The following is a 21255-nucleotide window of genomic DNA, read 5'->3' as shown; positions in this document are numbered from 1 at the left end:
AATGCTGGCTTAATATAAAATACTTTTGTGTGCCAGGTTGTATTGAATGGACCAAACATAACATGAGAGACATTTTTACCTTTTGCTAAACCTTGCTCACATAGATTAGGAACATATCATCATAGCATGAAATGATCATATGAGTTAGTCCATTTCGTGATTTCCTTCCATCTGATAGAAGCAGATGTTTGTGACACGGACTAACCTGATTAGGAACAAATCTTCAGTGTGAATGCGTGTTTGAGTTATATTTCACAATGTTAGGTGTGGACTGGTAAGTTTGTGGTTTAATGGTGTTCTACTACTTAAACAATTTGTATTTTTCACTGACTATGAAGAAATTCACCTTAATACATGCATTTGGTATACTTTATGTATATAGCCCATGACGAATTTCAGTTATATAGAACTAACAGATGGTGACACCGTGCACTAACGTAAACTGTTATAAATATTATTAGATACACTACAATAAAAAGTCTACCCTAACATGTTAAGTTCTTAAAGAACTTTAACAATGGTCAGAGCAGCACTGTAAGTACTGGAAATAAATCTTCCAAAACTTCACCCACTGGACCATTCTGTCCAATGAGAAGAAATTTAGTCTGTTTAACCTTATTCGTTTTGATTCATTGTGATGTTTTATATGTTTTAACATTTGAAATCTGCATGCAATTTTTCCATCATTTCAGAAGTGTTCCAGTTACAGAATGACAAGACTGAAGAGTTAAGTCAGAGAATAGAAAGACTGTGTGAAGAAAACGATAAGTTAAAGAAAGACATTGATTCTCAAGTGAGTTTGGGTTTTAACATGCTCTTATGTATTGGATATAATCCAAAAGGGCCATGGACTTCCTTATGCAGGACATTCATACATCTGGTAGGGGCACTGAACACTATGAAAGAACAGGGGAGTAAAACAAAGTTTCAGGGGGTGGTTTGTTTTCTTTTGAGTTCGTGCAAAGCTACACAAGGGCAATCTATGTTAGCCATGCCTATTTTAGTGGAAAAAACTAGAGGAAGACAGCTAGTCACCACCACCCACAGCAAACTCTTGGGCTACTCTTTTACCACCAAGGGCCCGGCATGGCCAAGTGTGTTTAGGCGTTTGACTCGTAATCCGAGGGTCGCAGGTTCGAATCCTGATCGCACCAAAACATGCTCGCCCTTTCAGCTGTTGAGGCATTACAAAGTGATGGTCAATCCCACTATTCGTTGGTAAAAGAGTTGGCGGTGGGTGGTGATGACTAGCTGCCTTCCCTCTAGTCTTACACTGCTAAATTAGAGACAGCTAGCACAGATAGCCCTCGATTAGCTTTGTACGAAATTCAAAAAACAAACAAACAAACTTTAACCAACAAATATTGTGATTGACTGTAACATTATAATCCCCCATGGCTGAAAGGGCCAACATGTTTGGTGGGACAGGGATTAGGACCTGCTGCCCTCAATTTGAGAGTCAAATACCCTAACCACCTGTTTCTGGAGTGAAATTCCTTCTAGCATGATTCAATCTTTAACGTGACATCATAGACAAACTTGAAACTAAAATTTGTAAAACTTAAAAACATCTGTTTACACACACAGAGATTGTATATAGCTCTCATTAAATTTAAATTAAGATGTGCACTTGTAAACAACAACTGGATCCATTCAAAATAACTAGTTATTTTGTAGTTCTAATTTCTATATAATGAACATGTAGAATTTGAAAAAATGTAATCGACTTATTATTTTGATATGGTTATATTGATGCTCAAGTAGAACAGTTACTAATTAAAGTGTAAATATTGTGTTTCTGTTGGAATTGTCAACTTGCAGCCCTAAGGATTATTATTTATGTGCCCTGAATAAATTATTGATTTCACTAAGTGTGTAGAATATTATTCTGAACTTTATTGTACAGTCTTTGATGTACAGTGTTTCCATGTGAACATAACATGTTTTAAAAATTGAAAGGCTGAGTCTGATAGCATTTTGTATTACTCAATACTTTGTGATATTAACGCTTACTCACAACATTTGTAAATGATATAACTGAAGATTCAAGTTGTGAAAAGTTAGTGTCATGAAACAAGACTCATTCTTGATATTAGGAAAATGTACAAGGTCAAAAATCAAAGACAAAAATATGAAATGCCGTTGCTTGAATACTTTCAAAAGGTGGACCTTTATTCATCAGTAGCAAACAGATTCATGCTTTAAATATTTAAAACAGTGTAACAGAATTCTTCCAAAAAGATGGAACTTATGACATAGGGTGTTGTACACCTTACAGGGGAAACAACTGGAAGAATAATTTTGGAATGTGCCCCTCATCCTTTATTAGGTACCTTTTGTGTCCTCTTTGTTTTTTGTAGTAATATTTATATTCATCCATCTTTTTTGAAATACCCTTTGTCCCCCCCCCCACATCTTTTTCTTATAAGTGTAATGAATATTGGCATAATAAGCCTTGAGATGGGGTGTGAGATCACCTAGCTAAGAGCCAAGTGCATTAAATTTGTATAGTTTCTTAAATAAAGAATTAGACACATCAAACTAATAAGTAAATGTATAAATATTCACAGGCAGTAAAATGCTTGTATTTGGTTACAAACTAGAGCCATAAACAGTAATACAGTGTTTCCTGATTTGTATTGAAATTTAGTTGTCAAGAGATTCCTTTCTTAAGAGTTCCAAAACCTGCTGATGGAGCTTGGAGTTGTAGCATTTTGGTTGTAAATAATTAATATATCTAGCCATTGATCAGGGGTTCCCAATTTTTCTCAACTCAAGGACCCTCAGAATATTTTGCATCCTTATGTCCCCCCTTCCTTCTCCCATCTCCAAACATATCTATAGATACTGGGTACCTTAACAATGTTGTGAATTTGCTGTGACCCACAGTTTGGGAACCCACATTTCAGGTCGTTAAATGGACAGTTATGTATTCAAATGTCAGTGTTTAAACTTTGTTTTACAGAAATCTAAATAAGCCTTGACTTATTATTATTTACCTTCAATGAATATTGAGGTCAGAGACAATACTCACATCAGCCAGCTTCTGGAGGAGCGGGAAGCAAAGCTGGAGGAACTAGAAGTTGCCATTGCAAGACGAGAGGAAACCCACGTTGACAATGTCCAGCTCCTGGAGAAAATTCAGAGCGAAAAAGTGGCTGCTAGTAGAGCAATGGTTCAGAACAAACAGCTGAAACAACAGCTGGAAGAGCTCCAAAACGGTCTTGTTAAAGTTGTAAGTCAATCGACATTTGTTACCATGTGCACATCTGTGTGTTTAATAAAGTGACTGCCATGTTGAATGTTTTAACTGGTTGTTTTACGTCTTTTAATGTATAACTCAATGGAACAACCATCCAACTTGGTGGTGGGAGATGTTGGTAAATAACAGCAACTAATTCAAAAGTTATTGCTAATGGTTGCTCTATGTAGTTGGTGTTGGAACAACCATCCAATAAAGTCTGAGACAAAAAGCAAGAAATATGAAAGTTACTGTTAATTCTATCTTGGGATACCTGATGTTGGAAAAATGATTCAACAGCATCAGACAAAAAAGATTTTGATATAAAATTCGAATTTACCAAAAAGGTTACTTTTAATTCTTGTTCTGTGTAGTTGATCGTGGAGATTGATATCTTTATTTTTGTCAACAAGAAAGCTTGAAGTATTTATTATATGAATCACTTGTTGTTGGCACTTAAGTATATGTAAATTTAGAATAAAGACAGTGACATTGGGAAAAACAGTGGTGCTGGCTGGTTTAGTATATACATTTTAAAGGGCACAGCAGGTAATGGGTGGGACATGCTTGTGCCAAGAAAATTGTTAAAAAAATATATATATGAATTTGTTTTCCTTGCATTATTTTAATGTTCTGCTACAGCAATGTTAAAGAAAGTTTTAATCAGAATGTATATGCATCCTTGAAAGTCCTTGACATTAAGAATGGAATTTCAAGGACTTGAAAGAGGCCTTTTTTGCAAAAGTACTTTAATGGTAGAAGAGTACAATATATTGATATATCAAACTTTAATGCATATTAGAGACTTCAGTGCAATAGTCTTTCTTTTTAATCAACATTCAAATGTTGAACAAATAAGTAGGAAGTTTATAAAATATCGATAAGAGTTTAGATTTCAGCTCCCAAAAAAGTCCTTGAAAAACACTTTGAGAGTGCCTAGAAAGTCCTTGTAATCGATCTTAGGAACTTAGTATGAAACTTAGTAATGTCGAGAAACCCACTTGTTGAGAAATTTATATGCAAAAACGGCTCGTTTGGGTTGAAAAAATATTTTACATAGAAGAAACAACGTTTCGACCTTCTTGGTCATCGTCAGGTTCACGAAGAAAGAGGTAACTGACGGAAGCTGACCACATGTTTGAAAGGGGTTGTGTAACTGTGTGTCGAAATGTAGAGGGCGGTGTTAGATGTTTGAATATATAATTTTATTTATTTTATTATATTAATATTGGTGTAAAGGCGTTCCTTTATATTGGTTTATTTTGGGTTTAAGTTGTTGTATAAGTAAGGCTTTAATTTTGCATTTGTTTATGTTTGTTTCTTTATTTAGTATTTGAGTGTTTTCTATGGTTATGTTGTGTTTATTTGACTTGCAGTGTTCGAAAACGTGTGAAGGTGACTTTTTATGTTCTTTGAATCTGGTTTCCATTTTTCTACTTGTTTCTCCAATATAGAAGTCGCAAGTCAAATAAACACAACATAACCATAGAAAACACTCAAATACTAAATAAAGAAACAAACATAAAGAAACACAAAATTAAAGAAGCCTTACTTATACAACAACTTAAACCCAAAATAAACCAATATAAAGGAACGCCTTTATACCTATATTAAATATAATAAAATAAAATTATATATTCAAACATCTAACACCGCCCTCTACATTTCGACACACAGTTACACAACCCCTTTCAAACATGTGGTCAGCTTCCGGTCAGTTACCTCTTTCTTCGTGAACCTGACGATGACTGAATAAGGTCGAAACGTTGTTCACTCTTCTGTGTAAAATATTTTCTCAACCCAAACGAACCGTTTTTGCATATAAATTAGTATGAACCATGTTTAATAGATGGCTAAAATAAATAGCTGTACAGAATTTATTTATTTAAATAGAAAATTTATTTACAGTATGATTTTAGGTTAAAATATTTTTCATATATGAATATATTTATCTATAATAATTTGTCAACATTTTTAAAATGTACTACAACTCTCTGAGACTTTTCTTTATTTGTTTTTCTTCACCATGCAGGTTTGAGTGATTTTTATTAGTGGTATATTTTTGATGAAATAAATTTATTCATCAAAATTTATCTTTGTTTTCAGTTTTCAGTTTTTCTCTTGGACTTGATAATGCAATAAAATCTTCCAAATATCAGTAGAGTACTTTTGGACATGTACATTTTTGTGACTACATGTAATTGTGTTTAGTTTGTTAAAATATGTTGGCACTTTGAGAAATACATGCGTGTAAGGAAGTTATTGCAGAAACAAGAAGTCGTAGCTATTAACTTCCATTATAATTAGTCAAACGTGTGTGTATGTATGTATAAGTGAGGAATAAGTATGTTTTTCTTTAGGCTAAAGTGCACCATTAATTCTGTGAAAGCTTCTTTGAAATAAATATTTATTCCAGTGCTCATGCCTCTTTTGTTATATTCGTAGTATTGTAGCCTAAATGTTTATCACGTAAGATCTCGGCATAATTTACTATTAAAATCTTTCTGTACCTTTTGATAGAATAACGACAAATTGGAGCTCACTGAACAATTGCATCACGAACAGCACATCAGTAGAGAACTAGGACAGAGACTTGCTGAACAAGAGGAGGAAGTTTCTGAGCTCAGAAACCAAGTAAGTGATGAGTTATCTTTACACATCCTGAGAACAGAAACTACAAGTGTAGTGTGGGTTGTCTGCATAGCTACAGAAGATAACATTTTACATAAATAATGTTAAACAGTTGTAAACAAAAGAATAAAATGAAACTATTAACTCCACGTGAAGTGATTTGTGGGAAAAAAAATTAATATTTTTACATAAAGTAAACTAGTGTAAAAATTCACTTAAAATAAAATAGACGCAAGTACAGTTTTTCTCTAGGTGATGTCAGTGGTTTTCTGAAGAATTTAAACTCTGAGTTTTAAGAAAAAGACATTAATATGAAACCTATAATGCTTTATCAAAACAGAACATTCCTCACATTTTGTGTCTTAAATGGCAACATTGTAACATACTGTTTATATTATTTGGAACAGATAATATACTAGTATGCTATTTGTATTATTTGGTAGAGATAATATATGAAAAAAACTGAGCACATTTAAAGTTAAAAAGCCAGTAGAAATATACTTAGTAATATCACCACTTCTGTTTGTGAGTAATAGGTTTGTATTTTTGTTACTAGTTAATGGTGTTGACATCATCATTACTAGTAGATGGTTATAGAAGGCACAATTTGGCTGCAATTGAAAAGGTTTGTAGCTGTTGCTATCGTTTGGAAAGTTTTAAGTCAATTATTGGTTTGACATTTTTCTTTTACTTTGAATTATAATTAATTTTAGTATTGAAAGTATTAAAGTTTAGTTACACCATCAAAATCTAAACAAGACCGGTAACTTAACACTTCTGTAACTGTGGTTTTATTGTTCATCTAAGTTCACAATACAATGATTCAATGTTGCTGAGAGAGAGCTGGTTCTTTCGTTAAAGTTTCGTTTAACTGTCAACGTGTATTTTTTATTGTTTTATTTTGCAGTTAAAAAACATGGGTCACAGTTCAAGTGCAGAACCTTCTGAACATCAACATGATAAGGTGAGATGTTATGAGGTTGAAGGTCATTTGACGGGGTCTCGGCAGGAGGAATTAACGAAAGCTCAGGTAAAATCTGTTTTTTAACAGAAGTTGTCCTTTATGTGGCAGTTACATTTCTTGTCTGCCATTGATTGTGATGAATAATGTGGTTCTTAAATCATTGGCTGTATATAATATCTTGTGTTTCTTAGATTATTGGTTGTGCAGAATAACTTGTATTTCTTAGGAAACAGTTGACACCTTGTTGGCTCAGAACTCTGAACTTCGAATGGCTTTGGCTCGTCAAGCTGAATACCTGTTTAATTCTACGAACAACGAAATTTCTGTTGATAAAGAAACTGATCGAAAGAATGACTTGGTAGGTGGAATGATTTAATCCTAATTTGTTACTTAATATCTTTTAATAAGTTGACTGATAGAGGGTGGCTTGAAAAATAGAGTTTTTTGGTCTGTTTTTTTTAATCAAAGAATTTGTGTATCCATTTTGTTTGAGAAAAATGTAAAATTCTTTGAAACTGCAAAAATACAAGTATAGCCATAGTGTGGCTGCAAGTTTCAAAATTTCCACGAACTGAGATGTTTTCTAGCCACAAAACAACCAATGTGTGTGGGGGGGGAAAAAGCTTACTTGTCCAATGGTTAAGTGATAAAGGTAAAACTTATTTTGCTAAACATTGAAAGATACAAATTACATCAACCCTGAGAGATAGCAAAAGCAACTTTGAAAATTAAGATTTTTGTTTTAACTGTTATGCTTTTCCTTCTGATAAAGCAAGCCACTGCTATTACTATTTCTGTCTAAAGTAATACAGGATTTTGTCAAGTCAACTGCTTCGCATTAAATGCAAAGTATCTAGTAACACTATCTGTTTACTTGCTCAATGTAAAATGCTATTTTAAGTGCTTAAACCCAAACTGAAGTTTGGCTGAAGATATTTGTAACATATTCTGTCTTGTAAAAAGTGGGAAAGTGCATTAGAATTTTCCTTGTTATTTTTAAAGACAGTCTATAAAAGTGTTTTTATATTACATGAAAATATCTGTATATTCCTAATAATCACTAATTAATTAATGCGGTACAAAGGTTAATATTTTGATTTCAATTTTGAAATTTGCACTGATGTATATTAGGTACATTCCTGTTGGACTGGTTCTGTTGGAATTTACATAAAAACTTAATATTTTATTATTTTTAACTTTTCACTGTGTTTTCAGACAAATCTTACAACTGTAGTTCAGTTTTCCAAAAGGTAGATTAGTTGCTTTTGTATTTCTGATTTAATGGCATGATTTTTAGTCTTTGTATATAAAACCTCTTTTCCTTTGTCCAGGTTGCTACTCTCTCGGCATCTGTCAAGCAACTTGAAATGGAACGAGACTACCTCTTGCACCAAATGAAAAATCAACAAACCCAACGAGACGACTTGAAGTCTCAGCTGACCAATCTGAACAGTATTAGTTCAACCAATGGTAGTAAACATTTTGTAGGATTATGTGATAATTTCATATATTAAGTAAAACTTTTATTTTATAAACAGACTTGCTGAACTTGTACAGTGTTAATTAGAAGTAAAATTTAATATTTTTAAAATAACTTTCTTTGGTTACTGCTTGTTAAATGTTCTATAAATTGTCATTTGCATCAACTTCTTTCTGTATGTGAGACAATATTTCTAAATTTATAATTAAGAAAAATGTACCTAAAATGTTTGATGTATTTAAACAGCTGATTAAAATTTTTTACTTGCATTTTTACCAGCTCTAAATTTTCTTTCTACCACAGTGAAATAATTTTACTGTTTGTTGGTCATTTATTAACTATTATAGTATTTCAGTGATGTGATTTGTATTGAAAACATAATTATGAAAATTGAGAGATTCATAACTTTATTTTAAAATAAAAAGAAGGGGATATAATTCTTAAAGATCATGATATTTGTACCTGTTTTTTATTTTTAAATTAAAGGAAGGGAATATAATTCTTAAAGATCATGAGAGATTTGTACCTGTTTTTTATTTTTAAATTAAAAGAAAGGGATATAATTCAAAATCATGAGAGATTCATACCTGTTTTTTATTTTTAAATTAAAAGAAGGGGATATAATTCTTAAAGAAGATCATGAATCATTGAAAAATTCTATGAAACAGCTTGAGGTATGTATTAAAAATCATTATTTATCTATTTTGTCAGTAATAACTATAATTTCATTTTTCTCAATGAACAATTATATGCTTCACCTATGATTTATTTTTATAAGAATTTTTATTTAAATTTTGAAGAATGTTTATTTCTTTATGCGATTCAGATTCCAAAAATAGGTTTTCTCTCATTTGTTAAACTTTAACATTTTTAATGTAAGTTTAAAATATTAATTATTTTATTTTTGTGTAATTTAGATTCCAAGAACATATTGTTTTCTCTGATTTTTTAAACTTGAAATATAATTTTGATCTAAGTTTTCATTAATACATTAATTTAAGTTTTATTTTATTCAAATTCCATAACAGATTTTTCTCTTATGTGTTAAATTTAAAGAACGTTCAAATTTCTTACTGGAATTTGTTTGAGAAAATACCAGTTTGATCTTTGTTTATCTATATTATGAGAAACAAATACTTTTTATTGTTTAAACTTTTACACCTGGACTGTATATTTCACATAAAAGAGCAAAGAAATAAAAAGCAAAATAAAATTTTTAAAATCTTTTCTTATAAACCTTATAGTCAAGGTTTGGTGTCTGTGTGATTATGTTTGTAGTTACTGAGTTTATCTCATAACAGGGGAAATTCAAGAAAACAATGGACCAAATTGCTGAACTTTCTGACCAGAAGCAACAGTTGGAACATTTAGTAACTCAACTGCAGGGAGAGACAGATACCATAGGTTTGTTCCTAATGTTAAATATTTAACAATTTGATATTTTGTCTTGCTGCATAGATTGATGACTTCTTTCCCAAAATGTTTACCTTTCGCATCATAGGTTTTGTGTTTCTTACAAAGAAGCTGTAAATCATATAAAACATTGTTTTAGTGTTGCCATAGAAATTATTCCAACATGTGGAAGTGCATCTTGTTAAGGTTTTTGTTTTAAAAATTAGTTTACTAACTTAATTTTGTTTATACCTTAAGCCATCCGTCATCGAATATTGTACTTTCTTATAATAATTACTGATTGTGTCATTTCCACATTTAAATGTTTGTTTTATTTTTATATAATTTGTGAATAAGTGGGCAAACAAGACATATTGATCAGATACATAATAATTTAAATTTGTAAAATAGTGTTTAATGTGTTGTTGTTTTTTCAGTTAGGTTTATCATTCATATTTTTGTAAGATTTTGTCTTTCTACAAAGTAATATCTTCATAAAATTTCTTAAAGCTCCACTAGGTAATATTTCAAACTGAAATCTTAATACAGTCATGATATTACTAGAATTAAATAATACCAATATTTGAACTTTAGGAAAGAACTGATTAATGACATCCTGAGGAAATATGTGGTTTTATAAGCCTAAATTTTACTCTTCAGTGTACAATCTCAAGATACAGCAAAGTTTGTTTAGGCTTCTGAAGAATCTCTAAAGTGAAGCTTGATAAAAACAGATGTTTCCTATTGTTATATAATGAAATAAAATAATATAAATGTTCCCTGATTTGTAAGGCTGTAATTATAATTGAAACTTTTAATACAGATTTCAGTAAGAACTCTACCTGCTAGATTGTTAAAAATGGGTGTTAGAAAAATTATCTCAAATTCGAACAAGAATTTTCTTAAATGTGTGTTACACGATTAAGGGTAAAAATAAATTTAAAAAATGACAGGAAGAAACCAACTGTTCTGTTTCTTGAATAGCGGACTACATAACGCTATATCAAGTGCAGCGAGGAATCATGAGGAAACGAGCAGCTGAAAAAGATGAGTACATTGCACAGTTGGCAAGGGACCGAGAAGAAATGAAGGTGGGTAATGGTGGGTAATAACTTACAGATTTTGCAACAATTGGCAACATGATCAAAGTTTTTGTCATTACAATACTTTGTATTATTCAGATTACTGCCTTTTATGCTGTTATTTCATTATTAGTTCGATCCACCTGTTCCACAGTACTGAGTAATAATACATGTTTATCACAGTACTCGGTATAAAGAACTGGTTGAAAGTATTGGATGAAATCTGTCATGTTCTGTAACAAATACTTAGAACTATTTGGATTAATTGTAATATTGATGGTGTTGCTTCTGTGTGTCCCCTATGTTTGGGATTGTGAAACAAAACATGTCATGAACCAACAAATGTCTTGGTGCATATAGTTTTCAAACATGTTTTTCAAGCACAGGGGAAGCCATTGTTAGTTATAGGCATTGGCTGAAGGTACTTTAACCCTTCCAATACAAATTATATATTGTTAAAACTAGTTCACATCTTAAATACTATATAGTATGTGTGCTCATAAAATATTGAGTGCAACTGTCTCGCTGGGAAGAGACTGTTTGTCACCCCTCCTATTAAAACATTGGCTCATGGAAGCAGCAACCTTATTTAATTATTAGTGCTTCATTTATTCTAGAATGTTTATAGTTTTGTCTTTTCTTAATATGCAGAAATGAGAGTACACACACCAAATGTATTTGTACACAAATAATTACTTAGTTATAAATGGAACCTTGGAATATATCTTGCGTCTTGTTTAACGTGAATCTCTGTTGAATTCGTTACCATGCTTATATTTTTTTTATGTGAATCACGGTTTTGTTACCACATGTATGTTTACTTGTAGGCAAGGCTTAGTGAACTACAGAACTTGGTTATGCGACTCCTAGAAGAGAAGACACATCTATATGGCATTCACCCGGAACCGTGCAATCACCCTGGCCCGGCAGTTGTGAATGGTAACAGTACTGAAGGTATACACAACACCATTTCATGAATTTTTAGATGACAACAAAAAAAATTACTGTATGTAATATCTAGTATTAGAAAACAAAAACTTTAGTTCCTAGCATGGTTTTACTACAAGACATCCATAGGTTGTAGGGCAGTTTAAAGGATAGTAACTGAAATCTTTTAAAGAAGGTAAAGACATGTTCCTGTTAGGAACTGACTTGCTTTTGATTGCTTATTATGTGACTCAACATTGGAAGTGTTGTCATATGATATAGATTCACAGCTTTGGTTTTGGTTTTTGTAAACCTTATGGTCATAAGATCCTTATGGTGTTTTAGGTCTAAAAGTAGATGTAGAAAACAGCAGAGTTACAAATAATACTTTGTAAGTAGTGTGGGTATTAGCTTGTAATTTATATAAACAGCAAATTGTTGTCTGGTCTAGTTAAACAAAATATATATAATTAGCATAACATTTAGGAATAAATTGTTTGTAATCAGTTGTAAATAACTATTGTTTACAAACTTTTGAAATATAACAAATCAATATAAATTCAGTCCTGTTGTTGTAAGATTGATTTTTACAAATATCACTTGTTTTCAAATGCACGTCTAACATTGCACTGTAAGAAACCAAGGAACCGTGGAGGTAAGTAACATCTAATTCAGAATGCTGCTTTAAAGTTTTTAGTTGTGTAATATCAATATCTTGTTAAATAATTTAAAATCTTTTTTACAGTTTTTAAAAATGTAATGTATTTCATTTCATTATTTCCATCAGTGGACGAAACTGAACCTGCTGAGAACATTGAAGAGGTGCCTGTCAGTGACAGGACAGTCATAGTAGATGATCACAGCCAGAAGACTGACAACCAGACAGCACAGAAAATCATGGACCTGTTTACAGAAATTGAAAGCTCAAACCTCATAGAAAAACCCGTCCCTGACACATTCCACCCGTGCCCTGTCTGCTCGGGTAGACTTCTGACCGTTTGAAGCCACGACACAGTAGTAATTGACAGTGTGGTTTGTTGAGCAGTCACTGATACTTTACTATCTTAAATAACTTGGAGTAGTTTACCTATGGTATCCTATCGACCATCACCTGGTGGTGGGAGTGGAAAATAAGAGGTAGATTATTTGTAACAGTTATGCAATATATATAAAAAATATTATTCACTGTCTTTTGGTTCTTTCTGTAAAGTATGCTAAAGCTATATTATTTTAACAGGAATTTAAAATGGTAAATAACATTCTACCAGAAGTGTTGACATATCGTACGGGATGTGTACACCAGAACAAAAGAAATGTTATTGGTGGCACTTGATTATGAAACAAAGTTCATTCTTATTTGAGAATAATACTTAATTTGACAGTTTATGATAATTCTAAAATGTTTACTATTTACTAGAACAGAGTTTGTTTGGATTTTGTTTTTTATTATAATGGGTTAGCTGTAGTTTAAATATTACGTAAGGCCTAACATTTAATTGATAATTGGAAACTGTGTTGTTTCACTTCCTTCCATTGGTTATTAAACGTCTTGCAAATAGATAATTGTTAATATCACAACCGTATGAACAATAGATGTATTTAGGGCACATTTTATCATGGTTCTGGCTAATTTAAATCTCTTTATAAATTTGTAAAAGAGATAACACATTGAACCATAGGGAAAGGTTATTCTGAATGTATATATTAATGCAATTAATAAAACCTTGGTAAAAAAACATGCCTCAGAAAGTAAAGTGTAATTGAATCGTGATCACTTAAGAGAGAGTGCTTGAACCGAAGTTTAATTTGATTGTGGTCAAAAGTTAAGTGACCACAAGGTTGACCAGTAAATATACTAAATTATATTTCGCATATTTTATTTCTTCACTGGTTTTGATATGCAAGTTTATTCAGAAATATTTTCATGTCACTTTTATTTGTGTCGTCAGTTTTGATTTTTTTTACGTTACTTTTGAAAACTTAAACAATGCCAGACTATCATTTTATTATTACAGCTGTGAAAATTAAACTACAGTCCTTGTCTAACCTGCATTGATTCTTAATACCTTCAATGTTAATATCACGTACAAATCACCCATCCTATTAGTTTCAGTTGCTCTAAGCAGTAAATGACATAAGAAAAATCCAAATGTCAGCTTACTTGTGGGCTTGTAATTAGTTTGTGTCAATGTTAAATAAATGTTATTTTTCTGAGTAATGTTTTTATTGAGTTTGGCATACTTTCCCAGCAAAGATTGTTTTGTTTTTACCAGTTTGTGTTTTTATACGTTGTCAAGAAGTAACTTGTTTTTTCCCAGCTGTCAGTTTCTAGAGATACAAAGAAAATGATGATTTCTATTCTTGGTATTTATTTATCTTCATGTAATAAACAGTTAAATCAAAGGATGCCATATCTTATACATGTGATTTTTAACATTACAAATGACATGAATTTCCAACTATTTCTGTTCGTCATATTGCATATCAGATAGAAAATTTTTGCTTAGAACTTCAGTGATACAAACATTCAAAATGAACATAACAGATGTGGTAAACATGTTTCTTTATAATATCTGTTTAATATACTTTCACCCATTCAATTTTTTTTATGTGGTAATATTTAAGGTTTATAAAAAGTGGACAGACACGGTACTACGTTAGTTTACAAACTGAATTCCTTGCATGTAGAAACTCGCTGCTAACCAAGTGCCTCATTGATGGCAAGGAGGAAAGCTTGACTGAAGTTCTTTAAGATGCATATTATAATATCTTGTGATAATAAACTCAGCATGTGTATTATATATCTAATGGTCTACTCTCTGAAATCCTTGATTGTATATTAATTGACAGTTAAATAACAAAAAATAAATTGTCTAATTTTAGGTTAAGAGTTTCGTTTTTATTTATTTATTAAACCACATACCAATATAACATCAACTATCATTTCTAAGAGAGTTGAAACTTAAATTTTTGGAGACTGGCTTAGATCTTTGCTGTCTTTATAAGACATATGTGTGTATCTTTGCACTTTGACTGTTTGTGAATTATGAGTGATTTAATCTTGCTGTTCCATTAAAATAGCCCACAAGTTGCCGATAGGTGCTATCAACCGTTTTCTCTCTCTTTTGTCTATTGTGTATGGAACGAGCATTCCAGATAGTTGTTTCAGAAAGTAACGACTGTTTTAAAAACCTCCATTTATTATGGTTTACTGCCTATGTCTGTTGTGTACAAGACCTTGTAAAGAATATGGCACTGTAATTAAAAAAACATTTGTAATTTCAAAAATAGAATTATTCATGTTTGACACTTTGATCATTGAAGACTAGAAATCATGTTGGTATTTAAAATTGTCATGTACAAAGAAAAAAAGGTCTATAGAACTATTTGAAAGTTTTCACACTGGAAAGAGGTATCATACGATGTCTAGTTGATATAAATATTAGTGGTAGAAGTAAATTTAGACACAATGTTTAATTGTTTAGTATCTTATCTGCAATGAAGTTCACCTTTTTCCAGGAATATTGTTTTTTTCTGGACATTTCATTAATATTGTGTTTAACGTATGTTCTACTGGTCACTAAGTGGCACACTAAAGTGGTTTGTAATGTGTAATATCCAACATTCAGTTCCCTGTAGTGGACATAGGACAGTTAACCCTTTGTGCATAACAGAGAAACTCCAATAATTGTAAGTGAAATTGAGTGTGTATGGTTAAAGTTACTTGATTAATTGAATTCATTGTTTTTTAATGTTTTAATAGACGAGTCTGTTATTGGTTGTTTTTCTTCAGTGCAGAATTTATGCATATACATACGCCACTGTTGAAAAATGGGTTTTGGACATCTAGCATTTTATTTAATAATTATTCCTGATCCAAACTGTAAGGTTAATCATGCAGGTAATAAGTGATCAGACAATCTGCTGTGGTGAGGTCAGATTGAAGGGTCTTGGGTTCAAGATGCAAGGGAGATGCACACGCACCAAACGACTGATCCTGTTCAAAGATATCGACAAAATCCTACTGGCCAAAGAGTCCTCCTGGTTGACAATGATGTCGGGCAGAAAGACTGACCAAAAAGCCCTCAGGGTCCAGGATACTCCTGAGCGGCCATTTAGCCAATTAGTAACTGAGAAATGCATGAAGTTAGATTTGATTTTAAATTGTATTCATCTGTTGGTGGAATACATTAAAATATTAATCATATTAAATGAAGTTTCATACCCTGATCGTCTGGGTTGACTAGAAAAGCTATTCTAAAATATTGACCATAATATAGGATGTTTTTCTGCACCATGAACAGGAGACGTTGAAGGCTTCACAAAATCCAGCTTCTTCAAGTTTATTGTGTGATTGTTTAAAGTGAACTTAACACGTTGCTATTATCAATTATTTTTGCACCCTACAAGAATACTCGTATTTAGCCCCTCGTATCCTCTCTTTACCCCTTCCTGCCCTCTCAACGAACATGCTGGCGCTCTCAGGTGTAGTGGGGGTTAGAAAGTTAAGGTAAATCCCACTCTTTGTTCAGTTGGCATTGTGGAGAAGCTGTCTTTCATTTCTAGTTGAAGGTTAGGAACGGTTAACGCAGGTAGGTCTCGTGTAACTTTGCGCGAAGATAGATAACAAGCGGACCCCTTCTATCCTTTTTTTAACCAGTAAATTGTAGCTTCACCTCGTATTTGTTTGTTTTTGAATTTCGCGCAAAGCTACTCGAGGGCTATCTGCGCTAGCCGTCCCTAATTTAGCAGTGTAAGACGAGAGGGAAGGATAGTCATCACCATCCACCGCCAACTCTTGGGCTACTCTTTTACCAACGAATAGTGGGATTGAACGTCACATTTTAACGCCCCCACGGCTGGGAGGGCGAGCATGTTTGGTGTGATGGGGATTCGAACCCTTGACCCTCAGATTACGCGTCGCACGCCTCAACGCACCTGGCCAGGCCGGGCCTCACCTCGTATTACTTGACTTTTAAGTATTAATGTCCCCTTCCATGGTTGGGGAGAGGCTCACTTTTAGAAAATAAAGCTGAGATGGTTTCATCCAGGAAAGAACTTTATTAGCCAATGTATAACCTTTCGACAAGCTTTTGTTACCATCAACTAAGCTTCACTGTCCACTTCAGTCGAAGTTTTGTACATGCTTGGTATTTATGTTTATTTGGATGTAGTCCATGGGCGTAGAGGTATAAAAAGAGAGAAGAAACAACTAAAGGGTTTCTACGTTCATAAGTAATTTGACTCTCTCTAAGGTTTTAGTTATTTTTACATTGCGTGAATCTCCTTCTTTTATGAACACAAGTTGACCTCACAACGCTACCTCGACAATTTTACCACAAATATGGTTCGTATTTTAGAATCTATATGTTGCCTCTGTTCTCAGTGGCATAGCGGTATGGGTGTGGACTTATAACGCTAGAAACCGGGTTTCGATACCCGTGGTGGCCAGAGCACCGCTTTCCCATTATGGTTAATTACAAACGGTTGCTCTGACAATCCACTTAAGGTGAGACTTTGACACAAATCATACACACTAATGTCTCTAGTATAACATCACCATTTGCCATGAGCTACTAATTAAATAAAAAACAAAGCCGTTGGTACATCAGAGTTATATTATTACAAAGAAAACGTGCAAGTCGTTTTATTGGCAATAAGTCGAGATATAATGTGAGTTTTAAGTTAATTATACTATTTTTTTTATACAAAACAAAAGTTTAATTATACGGTAATTTCTGTATCAACACATCGTCAGTAGTCAACTTACTAAACCATTCAGTTGTGTAAAAAATCCTTTGACGTGTTGATGATTTAGTTGTAACAATAAACTGCGTTTTTCTCCACTGTTAAACGATGACCTTTCAAGATGCCTCCTCGTGACAAAAACACTCAAATGTCCTAGACACAAATTTACACTGACGGAAAGAGAGAACACGAGTCACTTGGGCCAAAAGTTGGAGAGATGAAAAAAACAGCCCCTTGGGGGATAGAATTTAAAGGATAGAAAGTGAACGTAACTTAGATACCCGTGAAGTGGTCACGTTACGTCATCAACTAAACGAATTATAATCATCACGTGGGCCTCTTAATTAAAACTGAAACAACGACTGGTATAGATAAACCTATATTATTGTGTCTAAACACTGGACACAATGGTACGTTTAACAAGTATTATTACATTAAAATGTCCCATTGTATAACGATAGAATCGCAGATTTCAGTTAATTGTGACAAACTCGTTTTGCGTGTCTAAAATCTAACGTGCCAGGCTGCGGATCGCAAGGTTTTACCTCGAGATGTGCTACTGCAAACGTTTTGCATTTTTAGCAAGGGAAGCAATATAAAAATGACAGTCACTCCCTCTCTTTACTTTGGTTAAAATTAGCCTTTTAGCTGTTGACTGGGGAAGTCATGCTTCATCTAAGTTGTCACGGTGTTGATAAATAGCGTGTAAAGTTGGGTACAATGTTTGGAAAAACCTTGTACTGACCAGAAGTTAGAAAACTTCACATGAAGAGATGAGGTCAAATGCAACGAAACGATTATTTTAGCTTCCCATCAAGCCCATCTTATTACTGGAAGTTATTCCACAACATGAGCTGGATATCACTGAGGTGTTTGTTAAAAAGATAATCATATAAAAAACAAAAAGACCCGGCGATTAAACTAATTTTGTTCAGTTGTTTGAAGTCTGAATAGCCAAAGTAACCATCTGAAGAAGACGTAGTCTTTGGAAAGTTTGGGTTGTTAGATTCCTCTACGAGATGGTTGATGATTCTATCAGTTTATATGCTCATCTCCAAGAAACACGAGGATATTTTTAATTTTAGAAAGATATGGATTAAGATAACGTACAGCTGGTAATTTAACATATCCTTTACCTCTTCTCTGGACTTTTGTTTGGATTCTTGTCTATGCCAGAAGATTATGATGAAGCATCGGAAAACAGCGATGTGAAAAGTAGAATATGCCATATTTACAGAATATTGCAGTTCAAAGGGCATCGTGTCATGTCAAATGGAACATAGGACATCGAATTACATCAGTTAAGAAAACCTTGAACGTTGGTTTCACGCAGTTTACCGCGTTGTTATAACATAAACCACCCGACCTTAAATTCTAAACAACAGGTTAAAACATCTTTTCAGAATAGGGAATCCAATTTTATGTTTTGCATTCATAAATTCAGCAACAGCGACAATATCACATTAGTCATAGCTTTGATTAAAAAACTGCACTCATTTGACCTTTAACCTCTCACTGAATTAAAATGAAAATTCCATGTGTGGCATCCATCCTATGGTGTTCTTCCCAACACAAGAAACGTTTCTAGCATGGATATCAAACACTTACAAAAAAACAAGAGGGAATCATAAACGGCTGCGTCACTTGAAATCCTTTAAGACATGATTAGTATAAATTAATATGAATTTCTTTTCATCTGTATTAGCTATATTTTTGTGCGCCAGCAACATCAAAGGTGGGGCGCACGATTCGATTTCATTATTCATCAAATTTTCTACCAGTCGGCCTCAAATTGAAATTATTTTAAGCAATATTAAACTAAATTAATCTACGAGACCGTCGGCGTGATCAAATATATCAAATGAAAGCGTTTGACCTTCTAAGTCCACAACTGTAATATTTCAAATCGGTCAAGAAATGACGGAGCTATGAACTAAAAGTGTGCATTTAAAACAACAAAACGCAGAGCCGCTTTATGAGCCATTATGCCGCGGCTAAAAAAACACAAATGCACTTCGTAATATCCCTTCCCAGCGGTGGGCATAGCATAAATAGCCTATTGCATAGTTTTACAAACAAACAAAACAAATTGTGTGATCTTAATTATAGTGTTGTCAATGTATAAAAGCGTCTGATAGCTAATGTGAGAATCTATTGAATAACAATCGTAATAAATATACTTAATTAATAACATTATTATTCTGAAAATTGTTTAACTTTGAAATATAAGTTCAAGGTAGATGCAGTTTAATTCATACTTTGATCAACGTGTGTTATTGTGTTACACTAGTTTCGGTAACCCTGAACACAAGTTAAACCAAACAAAGAGAAGATGGACATATATCGTAGTGAAAGTATCAAACATGAATAATAACACTTTTTCTTCACCTCACCCATCCAGTGTAGAGGTTTTCCACTAATGGAATAATTTGTTGTTTTGTTTTCGAATTTCGAACAAAGCTACACGAGGGCTATCTGCGCTAGCCGTCCCTAATTTAGCAGTGTAAGACTAGAGGGAAGGCAGCTAGTCATCACCACCCACCGAAAACTCTTTTACCAACGAATAGTGGGACTGACCGTCACGTTATAACACCCCCACGGCTGAAAGGGCGAACATGTTTGGTGTGACAGGGATTCGAACCCGCGATCCTCAGACTACGAGTCGATTGCCTTAACCACTTGACCATGCTGGGCCAGACTAAAACATGAAAGAACAGAGTTGACAAAACGTTTGTCCGTGTCTGAATTACAATGTTCAGATTTCTGGTCATTTCGTGGATTTTTGTTCGGAATGTTGGTGAATTGTTTATTTCGGTTGGAAACGTAAGCAACATCGGGTTATTTGCTGTGTCCACCGAGGGGAATCGAACTCCTAATTTTAGCGTTGTAAGTCAGTGGACTTACTGCTGTCCCAGCGGGGGATGAAACGTTAACTTATATAATGTTTATTTGTAATCATTCGTTCGTCAGTGTTCTTGTTCGATTGATTGTGCATTTTTAAATGGAATGTTACACGTGATTATTGTTCTTGTCTGTTTATTAACAGCGATTGATATTTTATTATTTACAATATCTTTATCCGTATAATTGCTATCTGTTAGTGTCTTTAACTAAGATTAAGCTTGACAGAGGAAACTGCGCAAAAGCAAGTCTGTTGATAACATATAACGATAACCATATAACAATCTTGAATATTTGAAAGAATACAAATGAAAGCTTCGAAATGTGGCTCACAAACAGTGGTCGAAATTTATTTCCAGACGAAAGTTAATTATATATAATAATTATATAATTTATTTGTTTTATGAATTTCGCGCAAAGCTACACGAGGGCTATCTGCGCTAACTGTCTCTAATTTAGCAGTGTAAGACTAGAGGAAAGGCAGCTAGTCATCACCACCCACCGCCAACTCTTGGACGACTCTTTTAGCAACGAATAGTGGGATTTACCGCCACATTATAACGCCCCCACGGCTGAAAGGGGCGAGCATGTTTGGTGCGACGGGGATTCGAATACCGACAGTTGAAGTATTCTCTAATTTCATTTCTCTAAATCACAAAATGGTCACACGTTCTCACTGTGACTACACGAAGAAAATGTTTAGGTACACACTTTATGCGAATAAACGACAACGTCTTACTTAATAGATAGCAAATCTCTCTAATTATTAATTATAAATAAAAATCATTAAGTTTATTGCTACCTCCTATCGTCTAGAACTGACATTTTTACTTACTAATACATTTATTGGACCGTTATCTTCTCTCAATATTTAAACGTACGACACCTG

At 33.2% G+C, this 21255-nt stretch overlaps 1 protein-coding gene across 4 annotated transcripts in view; it reads left to right on the top strand.

Moving 5' to 3' along the window:
• Nucleotides 1–14605, top strand: part of LOC143247651 (golgin subfamily A member 2-like) — a 42097-nt gene extending 27492 nt beyond the window's left edge. For 2 of the 4 annotated variants that reach the window (XM_076496023.1, XM_076496025.1), the window contains exons 13-23: nt 693–793; nt 3017–3235; nt 5762–5875; nt 6780–6902; nt 7063–7194; nt 8168–8306; nt 8929–8990; nt 9618–9720; nt 10693–10799; nt 11618–11744; nt 12505–14605. In XM_076496023.1, coding sequence (XP_076352138.1) covers nt 693–793; nt 3017–3235; nt 5762–5875; nt 6780–6902; nt 7063–7194; nt 8168–8306; nt 8929–8990; nt 9618–9720; nt 10693–10799; nt 11618–11744; nt 12505–12719 — 1442 coding nt within the window. In that variant the 3' untranslated portion in view covers nt 12720–14605. Of the gene's footprint in view, nt 1–692; nt 794–3016; nt 3236–5761; nt 5876–6779; nt 6903–7062; nt 7195–8167; nt 8307–8741; nt 8992–9617; nt 9721–10692; nt 10800–11617; nt 11745–12504 lie in introns of those variants that run through there. The other 2 variants (XM_076496024.1, XM_076496026.1) reach the window with 2 other exon arrangements.
• The last annotated feature ends 6650 nt before the right edge of the window (nt 14606–21255 follow it).

This window comes from Tachypleus tridentatus, chromosome 3 (genome assembly GCF_004210375.1).
Source record: "Tachypleus tridentatus isolate NWPU-2018 chromosome 3, ASM421037v1, whole genome shotgun sequence".
Lineage (NCBI taxonomy): Eukaryota > Metazoa > Arthropoda > Merostomata > Xiphosura > Limulidae > Tachypleus > Tachypleus tridentatus.
This window is presented reverse-complemented; position numbering and strand designations above follow the sequence as displayed.